Consider the following 25,653-nt stretch of genomic DNA (forward strand, 5'->3'; position numbering starts at 1 on the left):
TTGTATACCTATCGAACAACCAAGGATTAGTATCAACTTTTTCATCCCATCCTATACAACATTTTGTATTGATTAAGAATTTAATATAGTTATAAAACGAAATTAAAGGATGAAATTGTATTTCAATACAGAAACATTGAGTGAGTCCTTTCTCAGAAAAAGAGGGGCCTGGCTTTTATATAATAAAATAAAGAAAACAGTCTTTAAAAGTTAACTGATAAATTAATGAAAATCCTCGCCTTGGATTAGTGATCGCCGGTCAAAACTAATAATTCAACTGAATAAACAATTTTGTTAAATCTAATAAATTCACTTGTTTCATCCAACTTTAGTCTTATAAGTTTAAGCTCAATCAAGCTAGAATTTAAACCTTACCAATCAGGCTATCCTGTTGAAAGTCATTTCTGAAAGCTGTTGCATGTGCAACTGTGATGTTTGTTTAGACATGAACCAAAACCCCCTCGATAACAAAATTGATCTTAGGCTCCTTTTGGGAGCCTGGTCGCGAAAACACCCGCCGACCGCACCAGGTCCACGGTTATACAGGTTTGTACAAGAAGACGACATATATTACGACAATGGAAAAGTTTCCCTAGACGTATCCATTCGGTTTCTCTCCACTCTGTGTGGATCTCTTCTGCATGCTAGCTTCATAATGTTGAATGGCGGCATCTAGGGCCTGCACAAGGGAGTGAACTTCAGAAAAATAGTTATACCTAACAAAACCAACTTCGAGTGACAATATGCCGTAATAGGCATTGCCTGATGGCACCGTAATGAATGTATTGTAGATTTCATGCCATAGGACACGAGCCGTGACTGCAACTGCATGTGCTGCTAATACCATCTGCTCATGAGACTAACGCAAGTAGAACAAACCGAGCCCAAGACTCAACCGAGGTCCAAAACCATCACACGGGCAAACACCCAAGCCAGTAGTAGAATTTTGAAGCCCAAGTTCAGGAGAATAAGTGAAACTACTACTGCCTGCAGTTTAATTCTTATATTTCTTTGTATTCTCCCTTTCATTTTTCTGGACTTGAACTAAGAATTAAGAGTTCTCACCTGATGCATTGGACGAACAAGGAGGGAAACCTGATGCCGAAGCTCCGACGGGACAGAACCCTTAATCTCCTGGAATTTTATGACAGGCTTATAAATGATATAGCTAAACTGGAAAAGCTAATATTATCAACAGAAGGAAATAAATAAAGATAAAGCCAAAGCATTTTCGACTCATCATCCAAAACAAAATCATTGCATAAAGGGTGGAATCAAATAGAACTAAGTTTACGAAATGCTAGTTAAGGAAAATAATAGCATTAATTTAGAACTACAGGGACTATACTGTTATCATCTGTAGATATAAACAACCATGAAAACAGGTACCAAGACAGAAATCAGAAATTTTAAAAACTTTTTTGTGACAAATTTACCTCTAATTGTGGATAGATATTTGACATGGCATCCTTCAGTCTGTTAACCTGCATAGAGCAACTGAATGAACACTTCGGATGATAAATTCTAAAAAGTAGAGATTTTTAATCAAGAAAGTCAATCATATTGAGATTTAAAATAGAGAATGCTATGTTAGAATGCAATGCTTTCATTTTCAGTTTCATCGGCTTTCAGTACAATGTTCAACAACTAAATACACAGCTTTTCCTTGAAAAATACACAAAACAGAGTTGCTTCGCGTTTGAAAAATACACAGCTTTTTGTAATTTAATTTTTCCCCCATTTTGAAAAATTATATAAAACTTGAATCTTCATCCATTGACAGGAAAAATCATCAACAGTCAATCGTAAGGTATACCAGCTCTAGGTTTTTTATAACTTAAACATGCAAGAATAAGTGCATGATTTACCTTTGCATAGAGGTAAGAGGTGGTGATAGGATATGATGACCAAAAATGTTTTAGTAGTTCAATGATTGAAGTCCAATGCTGGAAACATAGAGAAGTTTCTATAAGTATAAGCAAACTAGAAACAAAATTATCAAATTAAGTAAAATAAAAATGCACATCCTTAACAGAAGGCAGAACAGATAATGTTCCAAAATCCATGGAATAAAAAACAGCTATATAACAAAGAACTCTCACATGCAATAGGTCCTCCTTAGTTTTCCTTGGTAGCCTGTCCAGAACACTCTCTTGAGGATTTTTCCCAATATTATGTTTAGTATTGGAGATACTATAAGTCAAAGCATCAAAAACCTGCATCATAAAGTTTCACTATTAATTATTATCTCCACCACTTTCCATTTTAACAAGTACCACGAAGATATTGCTGTTACTTGATGAGCAACTTCGGGTTTGACAATAGGCTCATTCAAACCCATAGCTTTGATCAACGAGATAGAAGCCCTTAAAGAACAATACACCTCCGGGATGCTCAAACTGCATTTTATCTGTTCAGTTCCACCAAGTGCATCTCCAGAAGTTCTAAGTGCATTGGCTTGTTGAGAGTCAAAATAATCCCGAGGATCCTGGTTTGGGGCACAAACAATCAAGACATCTACAAAGAAGTGATTCATCAGAGCCACAAGGGCAGAGGAGTCACCTTAATGCAAAGAGGTGCTAATGGAAGATTATTTGATCCCTGAAGATCTTCTATTTCAGTCATCCTTGATAACCTATCCAACCTCTCACGACTTGTATCCCCATCAGATTCTCCCTTCTTCGATGATTCTAATGCAAAGACAGAATGTAAATACCCATTTTAGGGCATAAATCACAGTTGTCTGATGAATTAGGACAGAACCGATACAAACCCCGTTTTGACTGAGCAAGTGCTTCTGCTACAGCCTTTGTGTCTTCCAACTCCACATCTGCATTTAAATTCATAGAATAGATGCAATTATCCCCAAGACATTACTAAACAATACATATGAATATGAATATATATATATATATATTCATGCAATAAGAAAAGGAGGGAAAAAAAAGCACATTACAAAACAATACATATAATTATATATATGCAAGAAGAAAAGAAAATTAAATAAATTCTCTGGTGGTAGATAGCTTAAATTCAAGGGATAGCCTTTACCTACAGTTCTTCCCTCGAGAACAACTGCAGCATGCCGGTTAATATCCTGGGATAGAGTTCTTTTGTATAGCTCATTTTGTGATTCTGCCATTTCCTTATTACCATCGCGAAAGAGTCCATGATCCTGCAGATTAAGAAACAGAAACAGATGATTAGACATTTTGCCTAATGTTGAGACTGTAAAACTCATCCATTACAAACCTTGAACAAAAATATACATGAGCCAGCGGTGAAACCTAATAATTGAATCCAAAAAGTTCACTTTTATCTTCAAATTATCAAAAAGCAAACCTCCAAAAAGCAGTTACTAATTTAATTCCCTTAAGTAATGGTATCAAACATACAGGAAGATGTGTATAATCATCACCCTCGTCAGCCTCCATGTCCAGAGTTGGGTCAACCCGACGGATCTGCAAGGAACATATTATACAGAAGGGTAAAGATCATCATCATTTATAGTATTATTCACAGGAAAGAATGTAGAATCAATGGAGAATGAAGATATCCCAGTTACGAGATTAAGTTTACCAGGTATTTTATGACTTTGACTGTAATGCTTATGACAATCAAGGCTATTCAAGGTTATTTTGAGGTTATAATCCGTATTAATTATAAATACCTATGTTATTTTAGCTTCGACTGGGTTTAGCAGACGAAGACATCCATGTATCTGCGGCATGTTCGTGTAATATTTCAATTTCATAGTCAAGTTTAAAGTTTCCTATATTCAAATGAGTTTTAAATAGTCGTTTGATGTTGAGTTTTAGTTACTTTTACTAACGTGCTCATATCGTATCCAATGTTACCAGATCTAGGGTTTGGGTATTGAATATTGAGATATTCAGATTTCCCACTACAAGTTCTGTCTGATTCTCTTAAGTTTATCTGTTTCTCCTTCAATCTCTTCTGTTTCTCTCTAATTACGTCTATCTATTTCTGATTTTCTCACTTTCTTTCCATGTTCTTTCTGTCCTTCCCACTTGTCAACATCAAGGATTATTACAATTTAAGAACATTCAGAATATAAGAAAAATCTAAATTTCGAAAAAAGTGCACCTTCCTCCGCGCTTCACTTGCCAATATGTCATCCTGCTTTAGAAAAACAGCAAGCTCCTCATCTTCAGCAGCCTCGGCTGCAGCAGCAATACTGTTTTTCGTACTATGTAGGTATTCTGCTCTAAAATATTTGGTCCAGAAATTCCTTTCTGACATCTATAATCCAAAAAGAGAAAAAAAAAACACAAGAAGATATACAGAAAACATGCAGAATAAACCATTACTCGACAGGCTGACTGCTAGAAGAAAAATATTGTTTCGATGCTGCAGGTACCTTGTTAGGAACATAACTTAAGAATGCACGATGAACAGCTGGCTTCTCGGCAAAAATCTGTCACAAATCATCAAGCATCAGTTATACCAAGTCTGACAGCGAAAGACCAATGCTTAAACTAATCCTTCATATTTGCATATATGGTAGAAGCAAAATCTATGGAACAGGATAAGTTAAAATGGGTGTTTGACTAAATATAATGAAAGAAAGGAAAAAGAAAAAGATACCATACTTGAAGAATGATCTCTGGGGTTAAATTAAATGTGACTTTGTTTGTCTGCATAATAACAGAACAAAGATCATCTAAACCTCTTAAACACAACTTGGATAATTGCATTAAATAAACTAATGAATGGTAACCAATCTTGTGAGACATGGTCACATGGGATGGCGAAAGATGTAAGCAGTATAAAAATGTAAGTGAGAGTGCAAGAGAGAGAAAAGTTGTACCCGACCATCAGCTGATGGCTTGATGTCAGAAATCATCGCACTTTTAAAACCCAGCCTCTGTTTTGTCTTTTTACTGGCCTCTCTATCCAGTAACTTCTGCAATTGATGCAGAGGAAGATTTTAATATTTATTCCAATATAACAGTATGTACTGGAGAAAACGAATGTCTAAATGTGCAGTTAACCTTCCGTGTTGCCCAAAACTCAGCTTCTGTGAGGACACCACTAAGCACAAATTGCTTGTGAAGTTTCTGCAGTTCACTGAGAAGAAGAAATGTTAATTTAATATGTTCTTATCAACTCAGGAAGTTCCATACAGTAGCAAAGAATCCAGCCAAGCAGCAGCAGTGGCTTTCAAGCTTAATGTGCAAGATGTAAATGATAAGATTTATTATGCATTTAGTTCAAGCAGTTACAGAATTTATGGCAGCACAAAATATGTGATCATTTACAAATCAAAACACCCTATCAGAAAGCTTTATATAGGACTTCCAAGTCCATCATACGTGTCTTTAGAAATGTAGGTTATGGGGCTTCCAAATAATTGGTCATATTCATGAACAATCACAAGATCAGCCTCAAATTAAACAATGTGAAAACAAGCAAAAGAAGAGCCAATTGCATAAAATAAGAAAACATTTAGGGCATACATCCAGTGAAGAGTTTTATTTTACGTGCAATTCTGCCCAGAATGCTTAAATGGTTGTAGCAACTCGGCTCCAATTCTCATTACCTTATTTATCCTATTTGACTTGAAAGATGTATATATACCTATAAAATAGATATAATGTACAACACCCTTTGCCCATTTCGAACTTACATATATTACATCCCACGGATTGTGCATAAGCACTAAGGAAAAATTTTGTTGCTGAAATGTTCATACCCACAAAGATATGAAATATCTCTCACAAGGAGGTTATTTCAGAGCAAACTTGCTGTCAACACCTTGTCGTTTGTTTTAACTCCCTCAAGAAGTTATGATTAACTAATGCCGACATGAGTTTTACATCTTTACAAACCACAGCCTGACTAAAAGTTTCTGTATCTATCTGAAACCCTTTCAAGCATAAACTTATTCCTCTAAACCACCATTATCTTAATAACTTCACCTTGCAGCATTTTTCTCTCCTATTTTCCTTCCCACCTTCAAATTATTTCTAATATATATATATATATATATTGAAGTAAGCAGCTTGAAACCCTCACCCCAACACAATTGGCTTTCACAATATAAATTGGCATGACACCAAAAGGTAAATTTACCTATCTTCCTGTAATAACTTAATACGTAGCTCCATTTCAGCGGCACTGAGTTGTTCATCAGGATATGCAACAGAAGGCTTTTCAGAAACTTCTCCACCCTTTGCAAGAACTTTCCCTATTCATGAGAAGCAAAAATCACTTCTTGAAACAAGTGTACTAAAACATCAATTAATGCAGTGTAGCATGCAATTCATAGATGAGTAAACTTAAAAGAGAAAAGAAAAGGGGGATCTTTTAAGATTTGATTTAGGATCAAAGAATACTTCATAAGTAAGCATGCATACAAATACATCTCAGGCTGATAAAGCTAATTATAGAAATTAAACAGAATTGTAACATTGTAAAAAAAAAGATTTTTTAATTGCCTAAAACCTAAAGCAAGAACAAGTTAATACCATCGATTAGTTATGCATGTCAACAAGGATAGATAGAGAAGCCAAAGGTTTTCTTATACAATTTAACGAAAACGAGAAGAAGAAAAAAAAAGATGTTAGAAAACAAACATGAAAACAGCGCAGAACAAGGAGAAACACAAAAGTAAATCCTTAATAAAATCCTAGAACCATACCATTCCTAAACTCATTCAACTTGAACCTGTAACTTACCCACAAAATCTCGACAATCTTGGAGATCTGAATAATTTTCAAACTCAAAGATGAAACTCCCATTCTGAGAACATGTAAAGAAAACTTTAACATATCATCGATCCATCACACAAGAAAACATTTGGATTCAATCTGAATAAATAACAAAAAATATCAAAAACCATAGCCATGATTATCCATCCCTATGAAAAAGCATACATTCAATAACGTAAATGATGATACCTGATTGTTAGTAAGGTTAAGCCACGGTGGCTTGTTCGACCCCTCCTTTGTATGCTTTTGACCTGCGAAATTCATCATTTAAGCAGCAGTTTTTATAAAGTATGCTAGCTAACAAATGTACATAACGAATCACACACTGCAATATACCTTTGATGTATTGAAATTCGACATCAAGCTTCACGGCTGATTTAGGGTTATGAGGTACAAATAAAATTTTCTCTAACGTCTGTACAAAGCAAAGTTACTTAGATCATTATCTCTCTGAATCAAATCATTAAAACATTACAGTAAAAATATATACTAATACAATAAAATCCATCACAAACTTAAACTTGTTTCCTATAACATCAACAATAATAATAAAAACATCAATCAATAAATAAAATGCGCTTAAAACTTCAAATTTCATAAAAAAAACATGAATTGCAAACATCAGTTCATTATTCTTCTTCGACATTGATCAAATAGAAATCCAAAAAAATAAATTCAATAAAAATAAAATGAGTACCATTCTAAGAGTACCGGGAGTTCCAGGATCCTTGATAGTGGTCTTATACTTAGCTCGCTTAGTCACATGACCGCTCGCCATCTTCGATTAATAAGGAGAACAATTTGCAAAAAAAAAAAACCGAATTAATGTCGATTGCGGAAAACCCGGAAATTGAGGTTTTACAGTATTGTTTATATGGTAGTTAAAGAAAGATAAGAGTAAATCGAAGGGGAAAAGCTGAAGAGCGAAAGAGAAAGATGCAGGCAGAGTGAAGAAGAGACGACTGAAAACTGAAACACCAAGATCAACCCACAGAATCGAACAACAGGGAGAGACAACTATTAGCAGATTTTTTTTTTATTTTTTTTTTTTAAAGACTGGATTTAATGAGTTTCAGGTTCAAATATTATATTCTAAATTGGGCTTCTTTTAAATTATTGGGCCCTGATACAAACGCTGGTTTTAAACAGGTTTTTTTGCCCCAAATATAGAATTCTGACCTGCCGACCCGAAATAAAAAATGGGGTAATTATCTAAAAAATTTATCCAACCCGAAATTTCTCGGTTCACAAAATTATCTAAAAACAGGGCATTTGTCAACGCGAAATAACATCAAGAGATCCACATCAGTAGATGATTATATATCTTCAGCAATCCGATTTGTATCCAACCACATTCCAGTGTGGTTTTAAGGTGAACCTGATGTAGATTTCGGGTTTGATTGAACGTAGGAGGCCTGAGATGCACACTTTCCATTTTTTGAGTGGTGAAGCGCGATTACTTTGGAAGATGTCACTTACCAACTAGGTGTTCCCGTGAATGGTGTTGTAACATCCCAAACTATGGGTTAGTGACCAAATTGTAAAGTTTTAGAATTTGGTGACTAAAGTAGAAGAATGGATTAGTTTAGTGATTTATTTGGAAGTATTTCCTAAAAGTTGTTAGTAATTATTAAAGGAACTAAAGGGTAAAATTGTCATTTGATCATTTAAGGAATTAAAAATGTGATAGTGGGGATATATATTTTTACACGTGGGAGTGTAGGAAACCAAAAACAATGTTTCCAGAATTCTCTTCTCCTCATTTCTTCTTTGTGCGTGAAGCTCTAGCTCAAAGGTGAGTTTCTTAATTAGTTGGTTATTTGTTGAATTAAAAGTTGGGTTATGATTCTTAGGTGATACTTAAGCTTAAGATAAATGAGTTAGGGAAGATTAAGATTTGGAGTTCTTGAGTGAATTTCTGGAATGGAGTTGATAAGTTGAACTTGAAGTTAAATTTGACTTGTCATCAACTTAATTAAGAAGTATTAAGTGTTAGAATTGGATTTGAAACATGTGGAAAATAAGGTATGATTCTTGAAGTTCCTAAAGAGGAGAGGATATTAGGTTAAAGATGAGATAAATGAATATTAATGAGTTTAAGTATGTATATGTAAGTTAGGAATATGAAAAGGGTTAAAATATGAAGGATTTAATCCAAAAAGAATGAATTTTTGGGTTCAAAAAGAGGATTCTGGCAGAGTGCATCGATGCATATTCATAGTGCACCGATGCATCAAGGTTAAAACCCAGAAATTATTTGAAGGTGTATCGATGCACAGGTAGTGCATCGATGCACTCTTTTAAAATAAAAACATCGAATGCAATTGGTGCATCGATGCATAAGGCATGCATCGATGCATCCCAGTAATAAACAAACATCGAATGTATTTTGTGCACAGATGCACAAGTAGTGCATCGATTCATCGGTAGGGAATACATCGATACACTGTGCAGTGCATCGATGCATACCTTCATTAAAAGATGAAATGGGCTTTTCTTTTAGCCTAAGAAGTGACAATTTAGAAGATATCAATTAGTATATTGATATGTATCAATGTATTATTATGATGTAGATATAGAATGAAGCTTGTTCCGGAACAATCTAATGATTAAGATTGATTTAAAGCAAATAAGGCTAAGGTGAGTGCACATTCTTTAATATATGAGGTTCAATGGAAAATAAGACTTGCGATAAGTCTATTTCCAATAGTGAAAAATATGAATTCATAGAAGTATGTATTTATTATGATTTATATGTGTGCATGAGTATATGTGTTATTGATATGAATATGGTAAGTAAAAGGGATTAATGGTGATGATAAGAATAATAATAAGGATAATGAAATGATAGGTATATGTAAATATATGTATTGAGGTGTTTTTGTATGTATTGTAAGATTATATGTTTATGTGATAACATGATGAGATGACAATGATCTACATATCATATGAACACATGAGAAATGTTATGAGCTATATGAAAGAGAAAGTATATGTGATACGTGAAGGTGAATCATATGAGAATTTACATGAACTACGCGATTACATGTATATGTGAATGAAACCATGAGCTTATATAAATATATGATATGGTTACATGAATATGTAAAAGGATATAAAAGATAATCCCATGTTATGTGTAATGAGAGCTAGGGGTATAGTTGGCATGCCAAGAGTCGAGGGTCTATGTGGTCCTTCGGGACATATATGTATTCTTTGGAACATGTGTGAAGTCTGGTGAGACACATACTTGATCCTTGGCATATGTATATGATTCTTAAGGAATGATATGTGGTCCTTCGGGACATATATGTATTCTTTGGAACATGTGTGAAGTCTGGTGAGACACATATTTGATCCTTGGCATATGTATATGATTCTTAAGGAATGATATGTGGTCCTTATGGACATTATTATATGGCACTATGGTGCAATTCTACGCGGCACTCCGGTGCAATTATATGTGGCACTTCGGTGCAATTATATGAGCTGTGGTGACAGCATTAGTGCACAACCTCTATGTACTCGCATATCTTTAGTTCTCACATGTATATCATGGGCTATTATATAAATAATATTAATAAAAATGAAGATGATATTATATTTGCCTGGGTGTACGTGTTTTATGATAGTATATATGGTATATGTTATATGATATACATGAGTACAGGTTAAGGTATATGTGAATGAGTATAATTGATTGAAATGATGATATAATAATAAGTCTATAAGATATATGATATGGACATAAGAGATCATAGGAACATGAGATAAGAGATATGAATGATAATGACATATATGTATGTATGTATATATATATATTTGTTACATGTAAAAGTATGAGTTGTATGAAATGATATTAGTAATTGTTTATGTATGATTATTACTTACCGTTTACTTTATATGTTTATTGCCTCACTAAGTATTTGACTTAGCGTGTAAGTGATTTATACGTAGGTTCCGAGAAGAGTAAAGAGCAATGTGGAGCAAGACATGTCAGTTCTCCTTACTAAAGGTCAGATCAGAAAAGAGGTGAATAATATGTATTTTAGTATATAAAGTTCTAGTTGACATGTTTTCAAAAGAATGTATTATTTAAGCTATGAACAGTTTTATAAATGTTTTGAATAGTTATATGTAAATAAATAAGTGAAATATACACGCTCTGATTGGTTTTGTAATAATGAAAATGTCTTTTATGTAAATTAGTCATTTATATGTTATAAAAGTTTTAAATTACTCACTATTTTATACAAGTACATGTTTTAAAAGGTCAATGTGACACCTCGGATTTGTATCCGGGTCGGATATGGGTTGGAGTGTTACATTTAATGGTATCAGAGCTACAGTTTAGCCGATTCTAGGCATAAATCGAAGTAAAAAGTGTTTTAAAAAGTATACATGCCAACATAGAGTGAATAATTTCTGATCTGATAGTGTAAGGAGTGTATTGTCTTGCTAATATAATTAAAATGTTATGTTATATTAGATGTATGATCATGAGAGCTTCCAAAGTGAAGCACAAGGCAATAGACTGAAGGTAATAGCATTCACCTGCCCTGGCCAGGCAGGGAGAAGAGCGAAAAACCTCAGGAAGTGCCTGTATAAACTTAGGGAATGTCTTCACCATGTTGAAGAATATTCTGATGAATTTTCAATTTATACTTCTTTAACTTATAGAATGAATGTATTGAATTAGTTGAAAAAGTTAAGAGCACCCGAGTTCAAGGATGGATTTGAGGAAGGTTCTGTTGTTACAAACATATGGTTATATGATATGATAGAAGGTTTTCATTTCTCCCAAGAGGAGAAATTAAATTGAGTAGTTTCGTTACTACTTTGGTAAGTTAGAGTATGGTGGTCACCATGAGAATGTCAAAAGATCAAATGATGCAGTGAGAATTTGTAGGAGAGTTCAGAATAAGTGCATCAGTGACAAGAGTATGATATATATATATATATATGAAGTCAGAGTTTATGAATTTGAGGCAGAGGGAAATTATAATGTGTATGAACAAGAGTATAGTTTGATAAGTAGAGTGAAAGTTTGTGAAACTAATTTGAATGAAAATGATGTTTGCAAGTGATATGTAGAGGGCTAGTGCCTAGATTAAAATAGTGTTATAAGTGTTGAAAGGTTTTTTAAAAAAAAAATTGGTTATCGACTTAGTTGAAATCAGTTGTATTTCAAGTTAAAAGATCAAATTGTATGAAAGTCAGACTTACTTAAGTAATAGAGTTTGGTTATAGATAATTAAATGAGAAGTTAAAGATAGATGTGAAGTAAGATATGAAAGTGGAGGAATGGATTAAGTGTTTTGCTCGAGATTAAATAATGTGAAGGATAAGAAGTATTTTAAAAGTATCAAGTGAGGTAGATACTGTTTTTTTTATTTAAGATGGAAAGAGTTAGTGTTGGCTAACAAGATTATAGGATGGAATGTATTAGAATTACAAGATTTCAAGATATGGTAGGTTATGATAACCAAATATAAAGCGAATCTGGATACAATTGTATACTGTGATTATAGTAAAGTGATAGAGTGAAGGAAGTGAGGATTCAAATGTTTGAGTAAAACTAAGGATTGATAAGAAGAGTTTAAGTATGGGTACATCAATGATCAGTTTATAAATAAAGGAAGTTAGAATGTTAAGCTTGAATAATGGAAGTGATATGGTGTATGAGATTGAATGTTTATTTGATTAGTTGAGTAAACTATTGTTGAAATAATTCCGACTGCAAAGAATGTATATGAATTGTTCGATGAAGGTTTATGTTTTAGATTGGAAGAACCGATGTTAACTAACAGAGTTATAAGATAGTAGTGTATTAAAGTTAAATGATTAGAAGATGATTTCAGGGTAAGCTAATTATGTATGGTGTGGATTGAGATATGGTTATGTATTTTAATCATTGAAATGAAAAGTAATAAATGAGACAAGGCATAATACTGTATATGAATGAGAGTATGGATTCGATAAGTGAATTACACTGGGTTGATTTCAACTAAAATGATGTTTATGATTAATTTGATCAGGGCTTACGCCCTAGATTGAAAAGTTGTTACTAATTAGCTGTAATGGCATGGATGTTAGAGTTATAAGCTTTGAAGGAAAGATAAAGTAAGTTAATCAAATGAGATATGAATCTGGATGTGGGTGTGTATGTTGATCATATAGATATGATATAGGCAAGGAGATAAATATTTATGTGTTTTAAAGAAAGTTTTGATGGAAGAAAATTCAAGCAAGATACGATAAGAATGAGGTTCTGTATAAGTGAAGTTGATTAGTAAAGTTATAAAGATTGGTAATCAGAGATGAGTTTAAGTGATAGGAAAAGAGTATGTGAACATGAAAGAAAGATATGATTGGTGTATAAGAAGATTTTGATTTATGAAGGAAATGAAATGATGAAGTTTAAAGAATCAGATGTGATAAAGGTTATGTTGAGATATAGATTATAAGTTTAACTAGAAGTAAGAAAGGTATGTCAGGTGATATGAGAAATTGTTTAGTTATGCAAAGTGTATGTTTAATCAGTTATATGGATATTTAAGGTTATGTTTCTTGGTCAAGTGGAAGTAGTCAGAGAAATGAAGAAAGATTTATATGTATTAAGGAAGTTTTGGAGTCAGTCAAGTAAGGATGAAATAAAAGTTTGGTTATTCTTGCAAGACAATTGAAGATTGACAAGGAATTTGATTGATTTATGAGTTTAAGTAATAAGAATTAATGTTATTGTCTATCTGATAAGTGACATGATAGGAGATATAAAGTAAAAAGGTAGTCGAATAATTGAAATGATAAGAACCAAGTTATTAATGATGATACAAAAGATTAAGTTCAAAAAGCATCATGAGAACGTTAGAAGATATGTTCTTCTCAAGATGTGCAGTGAAAATTCGAGGATGAATTTTTAAAAGGAGGGGAGATTTGTAACATCCCAAACTATGTGTTAGTGACCAAATTGTAAAGTTTCAGAATTTGGTGACTAAAGTAGAAGAATAGATTAGTTCAGTGATTTATTTAGAAGTATTTCCTAAAAGTTGTTAATAATTATTAAAGGAACTAAAGGGTAAGATGGTTATTTGATCATTTAAGGAATTAAAAATGTGATAGTGGGGATATATATTTTTACACATGGGAGTGTAGGAAACCAAAAACAATGTTTCCAGAATTCTCTTCTCCTCCTTTCTTCTTTGTGCGTGAAGCTCTAGCTCAAAGGTGAGTTTCTTAATTAGTTGGTTATTTATTGAATTAAAAGTTGGGTTATGATTCTTAGGTGATACTTAAGCTTAAGGAAAGCTTAAGTTATCTTAAAATCAAAAGATAAATGAGTTAGAGAAGATTAAAGATTTGGAGTTCTTGAGTGAATTTCCAGAATGGAGTTGATAAGTTGAACTTGAAGTTAAATTTGACTTGTCATCAGCTTAATTAAGAAGTATTAAGTGTTAGAATTGGATTTGAAACATGTGGAAAATAGGGTATGATTCTTGAAGTTCCTAAAGATGAGAGGATATTAAGGTTAAAGATGAGATAAATGAATATTAATGAGTTTAAGTATATATATGTAAGTTAGGAATATGAAAGGGGTTGAAATATGAAGGATTTAATCCAAAAAGAATGAATTTTCGGGTTCAAAAAGAGGATTCTGGGCAGAGTGCATCGATGCATATTCATAGTGCACCAATGCATCAAGGTTAAAACCCAGAAATTGTTTGAAGGTGTATCGATGCACAGGTAGTGCATCGATGCACTCTTTTAAAATAAAAACATCAAATGCAATTGGTGCATCGATGCATAAGGCATGCATCGATGCATCCCAGTAATAAACAAACATCGAATGTATTTTGTGCACCGATGCACAAGTAGTGCATCGATTCATCGGTAGGGAATACATCGATACACTGTGCAGTGCATCGATGCATACCTTCATTAAAAGATGAAATGGGCTTTTCTTTTAGCCTAAGAAGTGGCAATTTAGAAGATATCAATTATTATACTGATATGTATCAATGTATTATTATGATGTAGATATAGAATAAAGCTTGTTCCGGAACAATCTAAGGATTAAGATTGATTTAAAGCAAATAAGGCTAAGGTGAGTGCACATTCTTTAATATATGAGGTTCAATGGAAAATAAGACTTGCGATAAGTCTATTTCCAATAGTGAAAAACATGAATTCATAGAAGTATGTATTTATTATGATTTATATGTGTGCATGAGTATATGTGTTATTGATATGAATATGGTAAGTAAAAGGGATTAATGGTGATGATAAGAATAATAATAAGGATAATGAAATGATAGGTATATGTAAATATATGTATTGAGGTGTTTTTGTATGTATTGTAAGATTATATGTTTATGTGATAACATGATGAGATGACAATGATCTACATATCATATGAACACATGAGAAATGTTATGAGCTATATGAAAGAGAAAGTATATGTGATACGTGAAGGTGAATCATATGTTTATATGAATATGAACTCATATGAGAATTTACATGAACTACGCGATTACATGTATATGTGAATGAAACCATGAGCTTATATGAATATATGATATGGTTACATGAATATGTAAAAGGATATAAAAGATAATGCCCATGTTATGTGTAATGAGAGCTAGGGGTATAGTTGGCATGCCAAGAGTCGAGGGTCTATGTGGTCCTTCAGGACATATATGTATTCTTTGGAACATGTGTGAAGTCTGGTGAGACACATACTTGATCCTTGGCATATGTGTATGATTCTTAAGGAATGATATGTTGTCCTTCGGGATATATATGTATTCTTTGGAATATGTGTGAAGTCTGGTGAGACACATACTTGATCCTTGTCATATGTATATGATTCTTAAGGAATGATATGTGGTCCTTATGGACATTATTATATGGCACTACGGTGCAATTCTATGCGGCACTCCGGTGCAATTATATGTGGCACTTCGGTGCAATTATATGAGATGTGGTGACAGCATTAGTGCACAACCTCTATGTACTCGCATATCTTTAGTTCTCACATGTATATCATGGACTATTATATAAATAATATTAATAAAAATGAAGATGATATTATAGTTGCCTGGGTGTACGTGTTTTATGATAGTATATATGGTATATGTTATATGATATACATGAGTACAGGTTAAGGTATATGTGAATGAGTATAATTGATTGAAATGATGATATAATAATAAGTCTATAAGATATATGATATGGACATAAGAGATCATAGGAACATGAGATAAGAGATATGAATGATAATGACATATATGTATATATATATATATATATTTGTTACCTGTAAAAGTATGAGTTGTATGAAATGATAGTAGTAATTGTTTATGTATGATTATTAGTTACCGTTTACTTTATATGTTTATTGCCTCACTAAGTCTTTGACTTAGTGTGTAAGTGATTTACACGTAGGTTTCGAGAAGAGTAAAGAGCAATGTGGAGCAAGACATGTCAGTTCTCCTTACTAAAGGTCAGATCAGAAAAGAGGTGAATAATATGTATTTTAGTATATAAAGTTCTAGTTTGCATGTTTTCAAAAGAATGTATTGTTTAAGCTATGAACCGTTTTATAAATGTTTTGAATAGTTATATGTAAATAAATAAGTGAAATATACACGCTCTGATTGGTTTTGTAATAATTAAAATGTCTTTTATGTAAATTAGTCATTCATATATTATAAAAGTTTTAAATTACTCACTATTTTATACAAGTACATGTTTTAAAAGGTCAATGTGACACCTCGGATTCGTATCCGGGTCGGATATGGGTTGGGGTGTTACAGGTGTCGTCTTCGTAAGACAAAACGATTACAACCTTATCGATATTCTTCATAAAGTTTTGTGAAGGATGCCACCCCCCGATGTCTTAAGGGTATCGGATACGGATCACGTGGTTGGAGTTTGAATTTCAAGTGACGGACGACCCTACAGAGGAGGTTATTTTTACATCCTGAGCATATATTTTCCAACTGATTGGAGGGATATTATTACCAGGTAAATCCGGTAATTTGACGTACACTCAATATCTATCTATATTAAATAATTTTAATGAGTGCCCTAATACTAGTTGGGGCTTGACAATTTTGACCTTTTTGTATATGGAGCTTAGCAAGGTTGCAATCGTCGAGAGGGGTCAAAAAACCGATGTAGCGGCCTATCTATTATTGCTACTGTCTTGGGCTTGGTAGTGGTTCCCATTTTTTCGCCAATTACACCACCCCAGTTGAGTTTCTTCTTGTTGCATGGTAATTTTTTAACTAATTTCTTTAATTTTATTTTATTTGTTTTTAATCATTTTTTATTTTTATTATTTTTAGATGGTGCCATAAAATAATCGAGACCAAGTTGTCGGACGCTACAAAAAAAGATATACGAATGAGGATCGATATCGCAGGTCGACATGCGATAAATACTCAACTGCTTATTTTATTATTTTTTTGAAGTTGTTTAACTTTATATATATTAACTTTAATAATTAATGTTTACAGTTTTCTTGGTTTTCTTATTGTGACGAAGAGATCTATCAATTACTGCCATAGATATTTTTTGATGGATCAGAGTTATGGTGTGCCGTATTGCCTTTATTACACTTTGTGATTATTGAGATACACACCGTTGATAGAGTGTTGCGACAGTTTGCATCTCATCAACTGATTGCTACGCAAATATTTGATATGGATGCGCTCTAAGGAATAGATATGCGTGGGAAACATATCGAAAATTGGCCGAGGAAGCACGTTGTCTACATTAAGTAATGGAATCATTGTCAGTTATCGGTCCTCATGCATTGCGAGATTACACCTATCAACCTAGATTTCAACCTTTCTCCTTATCTCCGAAATTATGAAACAAATGGGAAATCATATCTTAAGACACTAGAAGAGATGGGAGAATAGGAACAACACAGGGCCAAATTCGCAAAGTTGAAGAAATCATAATCATCTTCTTCTTCTACTTCTGCATCTCTAGATTATTTTGCATTTCAAGCTAGTTTTTGTTTTTATCTTCCATATCATACTTCAATCGAGACTCAATCGACTTTGGTTGGAGGTTCGTAGGATGCAATGCAAAGCACTCAAGCATCTTCAATAGAACATATGAGTGAGGGTGAATGGGATCATATCAAATATGGTCAACAAGGTAGCCAAGTCGATTCAGTTACGACAATGATGGCGTTAAATACCATAAGTATCCCATCACCGTATTTCGAAAGTGGATCTCAGAGTGTGTTCAATACACCTCCTATTCAACAACCAAATAAAAAGTAGACAAAGACGACCAAGGAAGATGACCTCTAAGTATTCGACGAGCCCCACGCCATTATCATTTGACCACTCCTCAGTATCGTCAAGAACTATGAAAATATAAATAAATTTTATTATGTATGTATTAGTTTGTAAACTCTATTTTATTATTTTTTGCAATAAAATTATTAATTTACCTTTTTTAATTAATATATTTGTTTAAATGTTCTATGGTGACTGTTGGCAATTGATCTTTGTTCTTGCCACTTGCCCAACGACTAGTTTATTTGATTTTAAATGAACTCGTCACGTCGAGGTGATAAGTTCTATCATTTTTTAAATATTTTTATTTAATTTAAATAATTATTTTTAAAAAAATAATTTATTAAGGTAACGTGATGAGTCCTGTTAAATAAATTAAAATAATAGCCCATATGGGATTCACTAAACTGGGACCAATAAAATAATAATTCCAACCGAACTAGTCACCTCAATGTGACGAGTTCCCTCTGTACTGTATCATTTGTCATAGATTGCAAAATAAAAACTGTTGTTCCCTATTGGGCTAAATAATTTACCGAAATATGGTTTTGGGCCAAAAAAACCTTTTAAACATGATTCGAAATTGACCCGCCCAAAAGATTGACAATTTTACTTCTCAATAGTTTAAGATGATTATAATATAATAATTATTCAGAATATTTTTAACTAGATAAACAACACAAATGATCTTTCGACTATAGTACGTTGCTTTGTTGAATCCCTTAACTATTAAAAGTTACAAAATGATCCCCCGACTATAACGTGTTACTTTGTTGAATATATAATTATAGATAGTCACAATACATAATACACATTGTTTAGACATCACACATGTAATTCAAAAACATATTTGATAACCAATCAATACGCAGTTCAGAATACGAATCACATAATACATACATAGACATACATCATCACGACATCGATTATAATTCAATTATTCAAGATTCAACAGAAAAGTTATTAAACATAATTGAAATGGTTGTAGCACGGTAAGACACGCACCTTAAATCGTATAACAATAAATATACTAACGAGCAAAAAATTTTGTGATTGGAATCTTTAGTAGAAGGCTTAGCGGAGAGAGACCACACGATTTTTTTTTAAAGACTAACTAAATTATTAGTCGTAGAATTTAAAACGAAACAATAATATAATAGATTAATAATATATAGGGTTTAGGAAAAATAAAACCACTTTATAGATTAATAAGATCAAATTTAATTAAAATAGAGATAGCGATAAAAATCATGTTTGAAGATCAATTCTAAAATAAATAGTTTACGGAATATATTTTAGAATTAAAATAAATAGATAATATAATAGCTAATATAAAATAAACATTTTTAAAAAAAAAAGAAAAATGAGTAGAGTTAAGCAGAATTAAATTCCGAATTCACTTGTGGGTTAATCATATGAAAAGTCTCTGAAGTTTATGAAAATACCTCAAAAAAATATGCTTAGAAAATATTTCCAAAATTAATATTTTTTTCAATTTAGTCACAAATTCGAAATTAAAATGAATAAAATTTAAATTATCAAGACTAAAATATTAGCCTCGATTTTGGATAAATCTTCCAATTTTAGAGTTTTTGATTCGATGAAAAATTAGGGAGTGAGAACTCTCCCCTCTATAATGAAATTTTGCCATTGAAATTTTTATTGACTTATCAATAGATTCATATCACACAGTTAACAAGAAAGCACTACCCAGACACAGAAAAGAAAAATAACTGGTGTTAGAATCGACATTGAAATCTAGGAACCTGTCAATTTTAGAAAAAATATATATTTGTGGCATAAAACTATTTAAAAAAATCCACTTTTATCAATTTTCAAATCAGATTTACAAATTATTTTTATTTATCATTTTTAAATCATACGATTCTAGTGGAGTCCATAGTTTGAGGGTTGAACCTGACTCTGATATCACTAAATGTAACCCCCTAGACATGGCCTAAATGTTACGGCCAAATCTTAAAGGTCATATAAATCATCGAAGTGATCCAGAAATAAATTAAATTTTTTAATATGTATAAAATCATATTTTTCAAATAATTATACAATTATTATCACTTTATTATAAAATAATTTAATAAAAATAATTTAAATTTGAGACTTTAATCCTCGAAATGTTGATCCAATCCTAATATCCTGAAATATCTAAAAGGGAGAAATACAAGAGGTGAGCTATAAAGCTCAATGCGATCAAAATGTACGGATAAACAAAGTATTCAGATAATCAAATAAGCATACACAACTAATTTGAAAATATCGATAAACCAAAATACAAACACGAGCTAATAAGTTCCTAACTGCACAACCATTTACTAAGCTTCACAAAATGAGTTTCCATAAATCGTAATCAACTTAACGTCAAAAAAATGTGATAAATCCTATAAACAGAAGTGGTGACTGTTGAAATTAAGAAAAATATTTTTTGTAAACCGTATAATGATTACACCGGCAAAAGCATTAATTTGCTAAAACATAAGAGGTGAACCACTAACCTTCCTCATTGGCATCCCTATCCTTGAAACCAGACAAGTGTGACATGTTTATACCGATTACATTGACAACTCAAGGCATGTGATACATAAATCAAAGTACTCTTTAGAAGGATGTATAATTACATACAATCACCAATACATAATACACGTTGTTTGGACATCTCACAAGTAATTCAGAAACATATTTGATAACCAATCAATATACAGTTCAGAATACGGAACACAAACATAGACATACATAGATTCAGATACATCACCACGATATTAATCATAATTTAATTATTCTAGATTCAATAAAAAAATTATTAAACAAAATTAAAACAATTATAGCACGGTAAAACACGCACCGTAAATGGTATAACAATAAATATACTAACGAGCAAAATTTTTTGTACTCAGAAGCTTGAGTCGAAGGCTTAGTGGATAGAGGCCACATAATTTTAAAAAAGCTAACTAAATTAATAGTCGTGAAATTTGAAATGAAACAAAAAGGGAGAAGATGAATATGTTCTCTTTGTATTTTGTGGCAATATATATTGTTTAGGAAAAATAAAAATACTCTATAGAAGTCATGTTACTATAAAAATTAAATCCTGATTGCTTAATTTAATTCTAACTATTAAATAAATAAATTGTGATTGGTTGATTAATTAAAATAAATAAATTTAATGGGGGCAGTTGGAAGGATGTCATTTTATTAGTAAAGATTACATGGGATAACTACGTGTAGTGGTATACAAAATTTGACTTCGAGTTATAATTTCATAAACTCGACTTCACTCGAAAAAAAATTTCAAGTTCAAATCGAGTTGTAAAATACAACTCGAATAACTCAAAAATTTTAATAATTATTAAATTGATTTTCAAGTTTGAGTCGAGTCTCTCGACTTTGTATGGTATATGTAAATTACATATGAAAAAAATATGAAAAAATATATATGTACTGTATATGATTATAAAATATCACTTAAATTAGAACCAAATAATATCATAATATTGAAAATATTTACAATTAAATTTAAATAGAAACTCAAAAATTTGACTCGACTCGAAAAAAATTTCAAGTCAACTCCGAGTTGTAAAATAAGACTCGTCAACTCAAATAACTCGAATTTTTTTTACTCGACTTGATCGAACGCTCACCCTTAATTACATGTAAGGGAAGTAGACATATACATGAAAAAAAGATGTATGCAAAAGACGATGACCTACTGTCAAAGACGTTCTCAACAATCGACGATTTTCAATTAAAAAATCTTCGTCTCTTATGTACAACCTCTATAAGTGATAATTACAGCAACCAACAAGTTCTCTGATCTTATTCAATTTAGATCAATTAGTAACTAATTCAAATGTATCATACTTATTTAATAGACAAATATAACATATTTAGGACCAATTATAGATTAAATTGGACATTCATACCTCGTAAAGCAAAGGTTTAGAAATCGAAGGACCAGAGTATAAATAATAAAATAGTTGGAAAACTTTTACGAATTTATCAAACTTGACATAAACAAAGGCATCTTCCCTTGGAATGGTAATCAATGGCGTGATTTCTAAGCTGGAAAGATATGGAAATCTTTTCATCCTTAAAATAATACAGCGATGGAGTGAAGAAGATGAAATCAAAGGAGAAAAAGTGTGGGTAAAAGTGGAATAGCGATTGCCAAGGGAATCACTTTAGAAACTCCATTTGGTGGGCTGCCTCCACCTGAGGAATGCAAAATAATTAATATTATTTAAATAATAAAGTACGTTTTGCCATTAAAAATAATTATTTATTTTTTATGATTTTATTTTCATCAATTAGTTATTTTTAAAATTATATTTTAGTTAATTTTAATCTTATTTAGTTAAAAATAAATAAAATTACTGATATAATAATTTTTTTAATAATAATATAATATTATCTTATAGTGACATATCAATATCATTATTAATTCTTTTAACAACATGAGATCACAACATAACATTATATATGAGCGAAAGAAAAAAGTAACCACATGATGAAAGCGTAACCACGTGACTATGTAGGTGATTAAATATGTAATTTACCAACGAAAATATTGAAGTTACCTGGTGAAATTGCCGGAGCTCCTACTGGGGTGCCATTGATAACTGTAACAGTGCAAAAAAACGATAAGTATTAAATATTTTTTTATATAATTACCGATTTTTATCTATTAATCGATTAATTCGAATCTAATAATCTAAAATCAAGGATTAAATAAATATTTTCTACCACTTAATCCAATAAAAAATAAAATAAATAATTAACATAAGACAGGGCACGTGATGTTCGGTGGGGCAAACCAAAAACCTTGAATCTCACATCATAATAATTTAGTTTCAATCAATCATCTACCAATTATATCATCCATTTAGATTTAGGTGTTAAATTTCAATTTCAATTAAAAATCTATTTAAAATATAAATTAAATTATAAATATGAATTTAACGTATTTAAAAAAATACTACAACTAAATCATTGTGAATACATTATATAAAACAAAAATTTGGGGGGAAATTGGCTGTTGAAACTAAAAATGAAAAATTAATTGCATAAAAATTAAAAAATTAATTTATAGAAAACTAAATAAATTCAGTCATCAATTTAAACTAATTCAACAATCTTAAATCAATAAACATTTTTACACTATTAATGAACCTTACATCTATTTGAAATTTGATATATATTTATATATAAGAGTAAATTATATAAAATATCCACAAACTATAATCTTTATCTTTATTTTAAATTTGTCTCTAAACTTTTAAATATGATAATTTCATCACAAATTATGATTATCATTTTAAATTAATCCTCACACTTTTAGATGTCTTAATTTTATCCTCAATCTATAACCCCTTTTCAAATTGATCTCAAAATTTTTAACGTCCAATTTTAACTCAAACTAATGGTATACGCTAATCACATCTATATTAATAAAACCATTAGGCTAAGTTTTATAAATACATTTTGTGTTTAAAATTTTAAAAACTAATTTAAAATTAATGTAATAATTAAAGGATGACATTAAAATATTCAAAAGTTTGATAATAAATTTAAAATGAAAATCATAGTTTAGAAATATTTGATATAACTAACTTTACCTAAAATATGCTTTATTTTATTTTTTGAAATAATATTTAACGTCTAAGAAGTTTAGATAATATGAAAAAAAAAGATTTTAATGTTTTAAGAACTTAATTTAAAAAGGGTAAAATACACAAATTATCTTTTGATTATAGAGTATTACTTTATTAAATTCATCGACTATTAAAAATTATAAAATAATCTTCTAATTATAAACTGTTGTTTAATTAAGTCTCTGATTACTAAAAAATATAAAATAGATATATGATTATTTATTATGTTTTAAATTCGTTATTTTTCATTAAATTTTTATAATTTTTTAAACTAGACGTTAATATGATGATTGTGATATGATAGTCGTTTGAGATTATAGAATCAAATTTTATCTTATTATAATCAGCAGATTAGCGTTCAGCTCAGAATACTATTATTTTTTAACAGAAAATGACGAGTTTATAATATAATGAATAAACACATAACTATTTTATAACTTTTAATAGTCGAGTGACTCGATAATTAACATTCTATAATTAAATTATCATTTTGTAATTTTTAATAGATGAAATACTCAATAAGTAACGTTATATAGTGAAATGATCATTTTATAATTTTTAATAAATAAGAGATTTAATATATCAATACTATGTCCCATTTGTGTATTTTACCCGTTAAAAAATTATACTCCCGTTTAAAGTTTTATTTGAAATTTGAACCATAATTTAAAGAATTTCTGATAAAATTAAGTCGAGAAACTTGCACCAGATCTGAAAATCAAAACCAGAATGGACATGAAGCTTATACGAAATGGAACCACGATCGATGATGTTTTGGTAAAGGAAGAAAAAGGGTAAAGAAACGAGAAGGGACTTACCTGAGCAGAGACTAACAGGAGGAGTGGAAACACGGCAAACAGTGGGAAGATCAAGAGCTTTTTTCATATCGATGTTGATCCCGATCCCGGAAGCAGTCTTATTATCCAACAATTTGCACAAACACTGTGGACTGCTCTCCACAAGCCCCGCCAGCTCCGGGCAGCACGCTTTGTCCGGCTTCGTCAGATTGCTCCCTGCCTCCACGAACGTCAAGCAATCCGATAAGTTCAATAACGCATTGAAACAATCCGACGCCGGTGCCTCCGCTGATGGCCCCAAGGCCACAGCTGCCGGCTCGGGCGCCGCTGCCTGTCCCGTCGCGCCCCTACAGAATGTTAGGGCAAAGAAGGTGAAAGCAATAATTGCCACTGTCTGCTTAGCTGCCATTTCTTGTGGGTTTAGGCTTACTGTGGTGTGGGAATTGGGAAAAGACAGGTGGATATATATAGAGAAGATAGGACGGTAGGAGTGAGTAAAATTTGATTTGAGTTGAAAAATTAAATTTTTTTTATTTGATTCGAAAATTTAAAAAAAAAAATTAAATTGTAAAATATAACTCAAATAATTGAATTTAAGTTTAAGTCTAGTGTCTCAAATTTATACTATATATGTATATAATATATGAAAAATAATATATATATATATTATATAATTATAAAAAAATTATTTAAATTAAAATCAAATAATATCATAATATTATAAATATTTATAATTAAATTTAAAATAAAAATTAAAAAATTCAACTGGACTAAAAAAAATTCAAATCAATTTTAAATTGTAAAATATAATTTATCAATTCAAAAAAATTTGATTTAATTCGACTCAATTGAACATTAGTTCCATGGGTGGGTGGGATATGAGAGAATCAAATTACAAAAAAGCCCTCATGTAACTGCAACCGAAATGACAATTTAATGCAACTGCCAATTTATTTTTATTCGGCTAAATTACATAACTGACACCGTTTGTTTTTAATTTTACTTTTCTAACACCGTTCGACCAATATTTTCAAAACTAGCACCCTTTCTGCTGAGTTGGCAAAGGCGCGTTCCCGGGGACGCGCTTTACCCGTGTTTTCGTTGAGTTGGATGCCACGTGTGAAAGGCGCGTCCCCGGGGA

At 31.4% G+C, this 25,653-nt stretch overlaps 2 protein-coding genes and 1 long non-coding RNA gene across 4 annotated transcripts; 1 reads left to right on the forward strand and 2 right to left on the reverse strand.

The window, feature by feature from the left end:
* Positions 1–414: 414 nt before the first annotated feature.
* Positions 415–7,760, reverse strand: LOC120129694 (general transcription and DNA repair factor IIH subunit TFB1-1-like). 2 transcript variants are annotated; one of them, XM_039147139.1, is made up of 21 exons: positions 7,597–7,760; positions 7,432–7,512; positions 7,071–7,149; positions 6,924–6,985; positions 6,702–6,765; positions 6,097–6,211; positions 5,016–5,091; positions 4,832–4,927; positions 4,614–4,658; positions 4,382–4,438; positions 4,108–4,263; positions 3,396–3,461; positions 3,052–3,175; positions 2,774–2,830; positions 2,563–2,690; positions 2,297–2,488; positions 2,103–2,216; positions 1,869–1,946; positions 1,437–1,484; positions 1,066–1,134; positions 415–679 (listed from the first exon to the last, which is right to left on the reverse strand). In XM_039147139.1, exons 2-21 carry the CDS (start codon positions 7,510–7,512, stop codon positions 593–595), a joined length of 1,794 nt encoding a protein of 597 aa, XP_039003070.1. In that variant the 5' UTR covers positions 7,597–7,760; the 3' UTR covers positions 415–592. The 2 variants fall into 2 exon arrangements, with proteins under 2 accessions (XP_039003070.1, XP_039003077.1); XM_039147146.1 differs by lacking the exon at positions 415–679 and having other exon boundaries at positions 1,060–1,134; positions 1,437–1,497.
* Positions 615–23,413, forward strand: LOC120129723. The gene is made up of 3 exons (XR_005516776.1): positions 615–735; positions 12,602–12,609; positions 23,403–23,413. It is a non-coding gene; the product is annotated as an uncharacterized LOC120129723 (long non-coding RNA).
* On the reverse strand, positions 22,007–24,974 carry LOC120129712 (non-specific lipid transfer protein GPI-anchored 2-like). Its single transcript, XM_039147154.1, has 3 exons — positions 24,534–24,974; positions 22,642–22,683; positions 22,007–22,276 (listed from the first exon to the last, which is right to left on the reverse strand). The coding sequence occupies exons 1-3, from the start codon at positions 24,919–24,921 to the stop codon at positions 22,191–22,193; spliced, it is 516 nt and encodes a 171-aa protein (XP_039003085.1). The 5' UTR covers positions 24,922–24,974; the 3' UTR covers positions 22,007–22,190.
* Between the last annotated feature and the right edge of the window lie 679 nt (positions 24,975–25,653).

Source organism: Hibiscus syriacus, unplaced genomic scaffold (genome assembly GCF_006381635.1).
Source record: "Hibiscus syriacus cultivar Baekdansim isolate YM2019G1 unplaced genomic scaffold, ASM638163v2 tig00001644_pilon, whole genome shotgun sequence".
In the NCBI taxonomy this organism is placed as follows: domain Eukaryota; kingdom Viridiplantae; phylum Streptophyta; class Magnoliopsida; order Malvales; family Malvaceae; genus Hibiscus; species Hibiscus syriacus.

Coding starts and splice junctions, on each gene's coding strand:
- LOC120129712 (XM_039147154.1), bottom strand. CDS start 24,921: ATGGCAGCTAAGCAGACAGTGGCAATTATTGCTTTCACCTTCTTTGCC. Junction 22,684..24,533: donor TCCTGTTAGTCTCTGCTCAG/GTAAGTCCCTTC, acceptor GCACTGTTACAG/TTATCAATGGCACCCCAGTA. Junction 22,277..22,641: donor AGCTCCGGCAATTTCACCAG/GTAACTTCAATA, acceptor TGCATTCCTCAG/GTGGAGGCAGCCCACCAAAT.
- LOC120129694 (XM_039147139.1), bottom strand. CDS start 7,512: ATGGCGAGCGGTCATGTGACTAAGCGAGCTAAGTATAAGACCACTATC. Junction 6,986..7,070: donor CGAATTTCAATACATCAAAG/GTATATTGCAGT, acceptor TGAATTTCGCAG/GTCAAAAGCATACAAAGGAG. Junction 2,489..2,562: donor TAGCACCTCTTTGCATTAAG/GTGACTCCTCTG, acceptor GCCCCAAACCAG/GATCCTCGGGATTATTTTGA.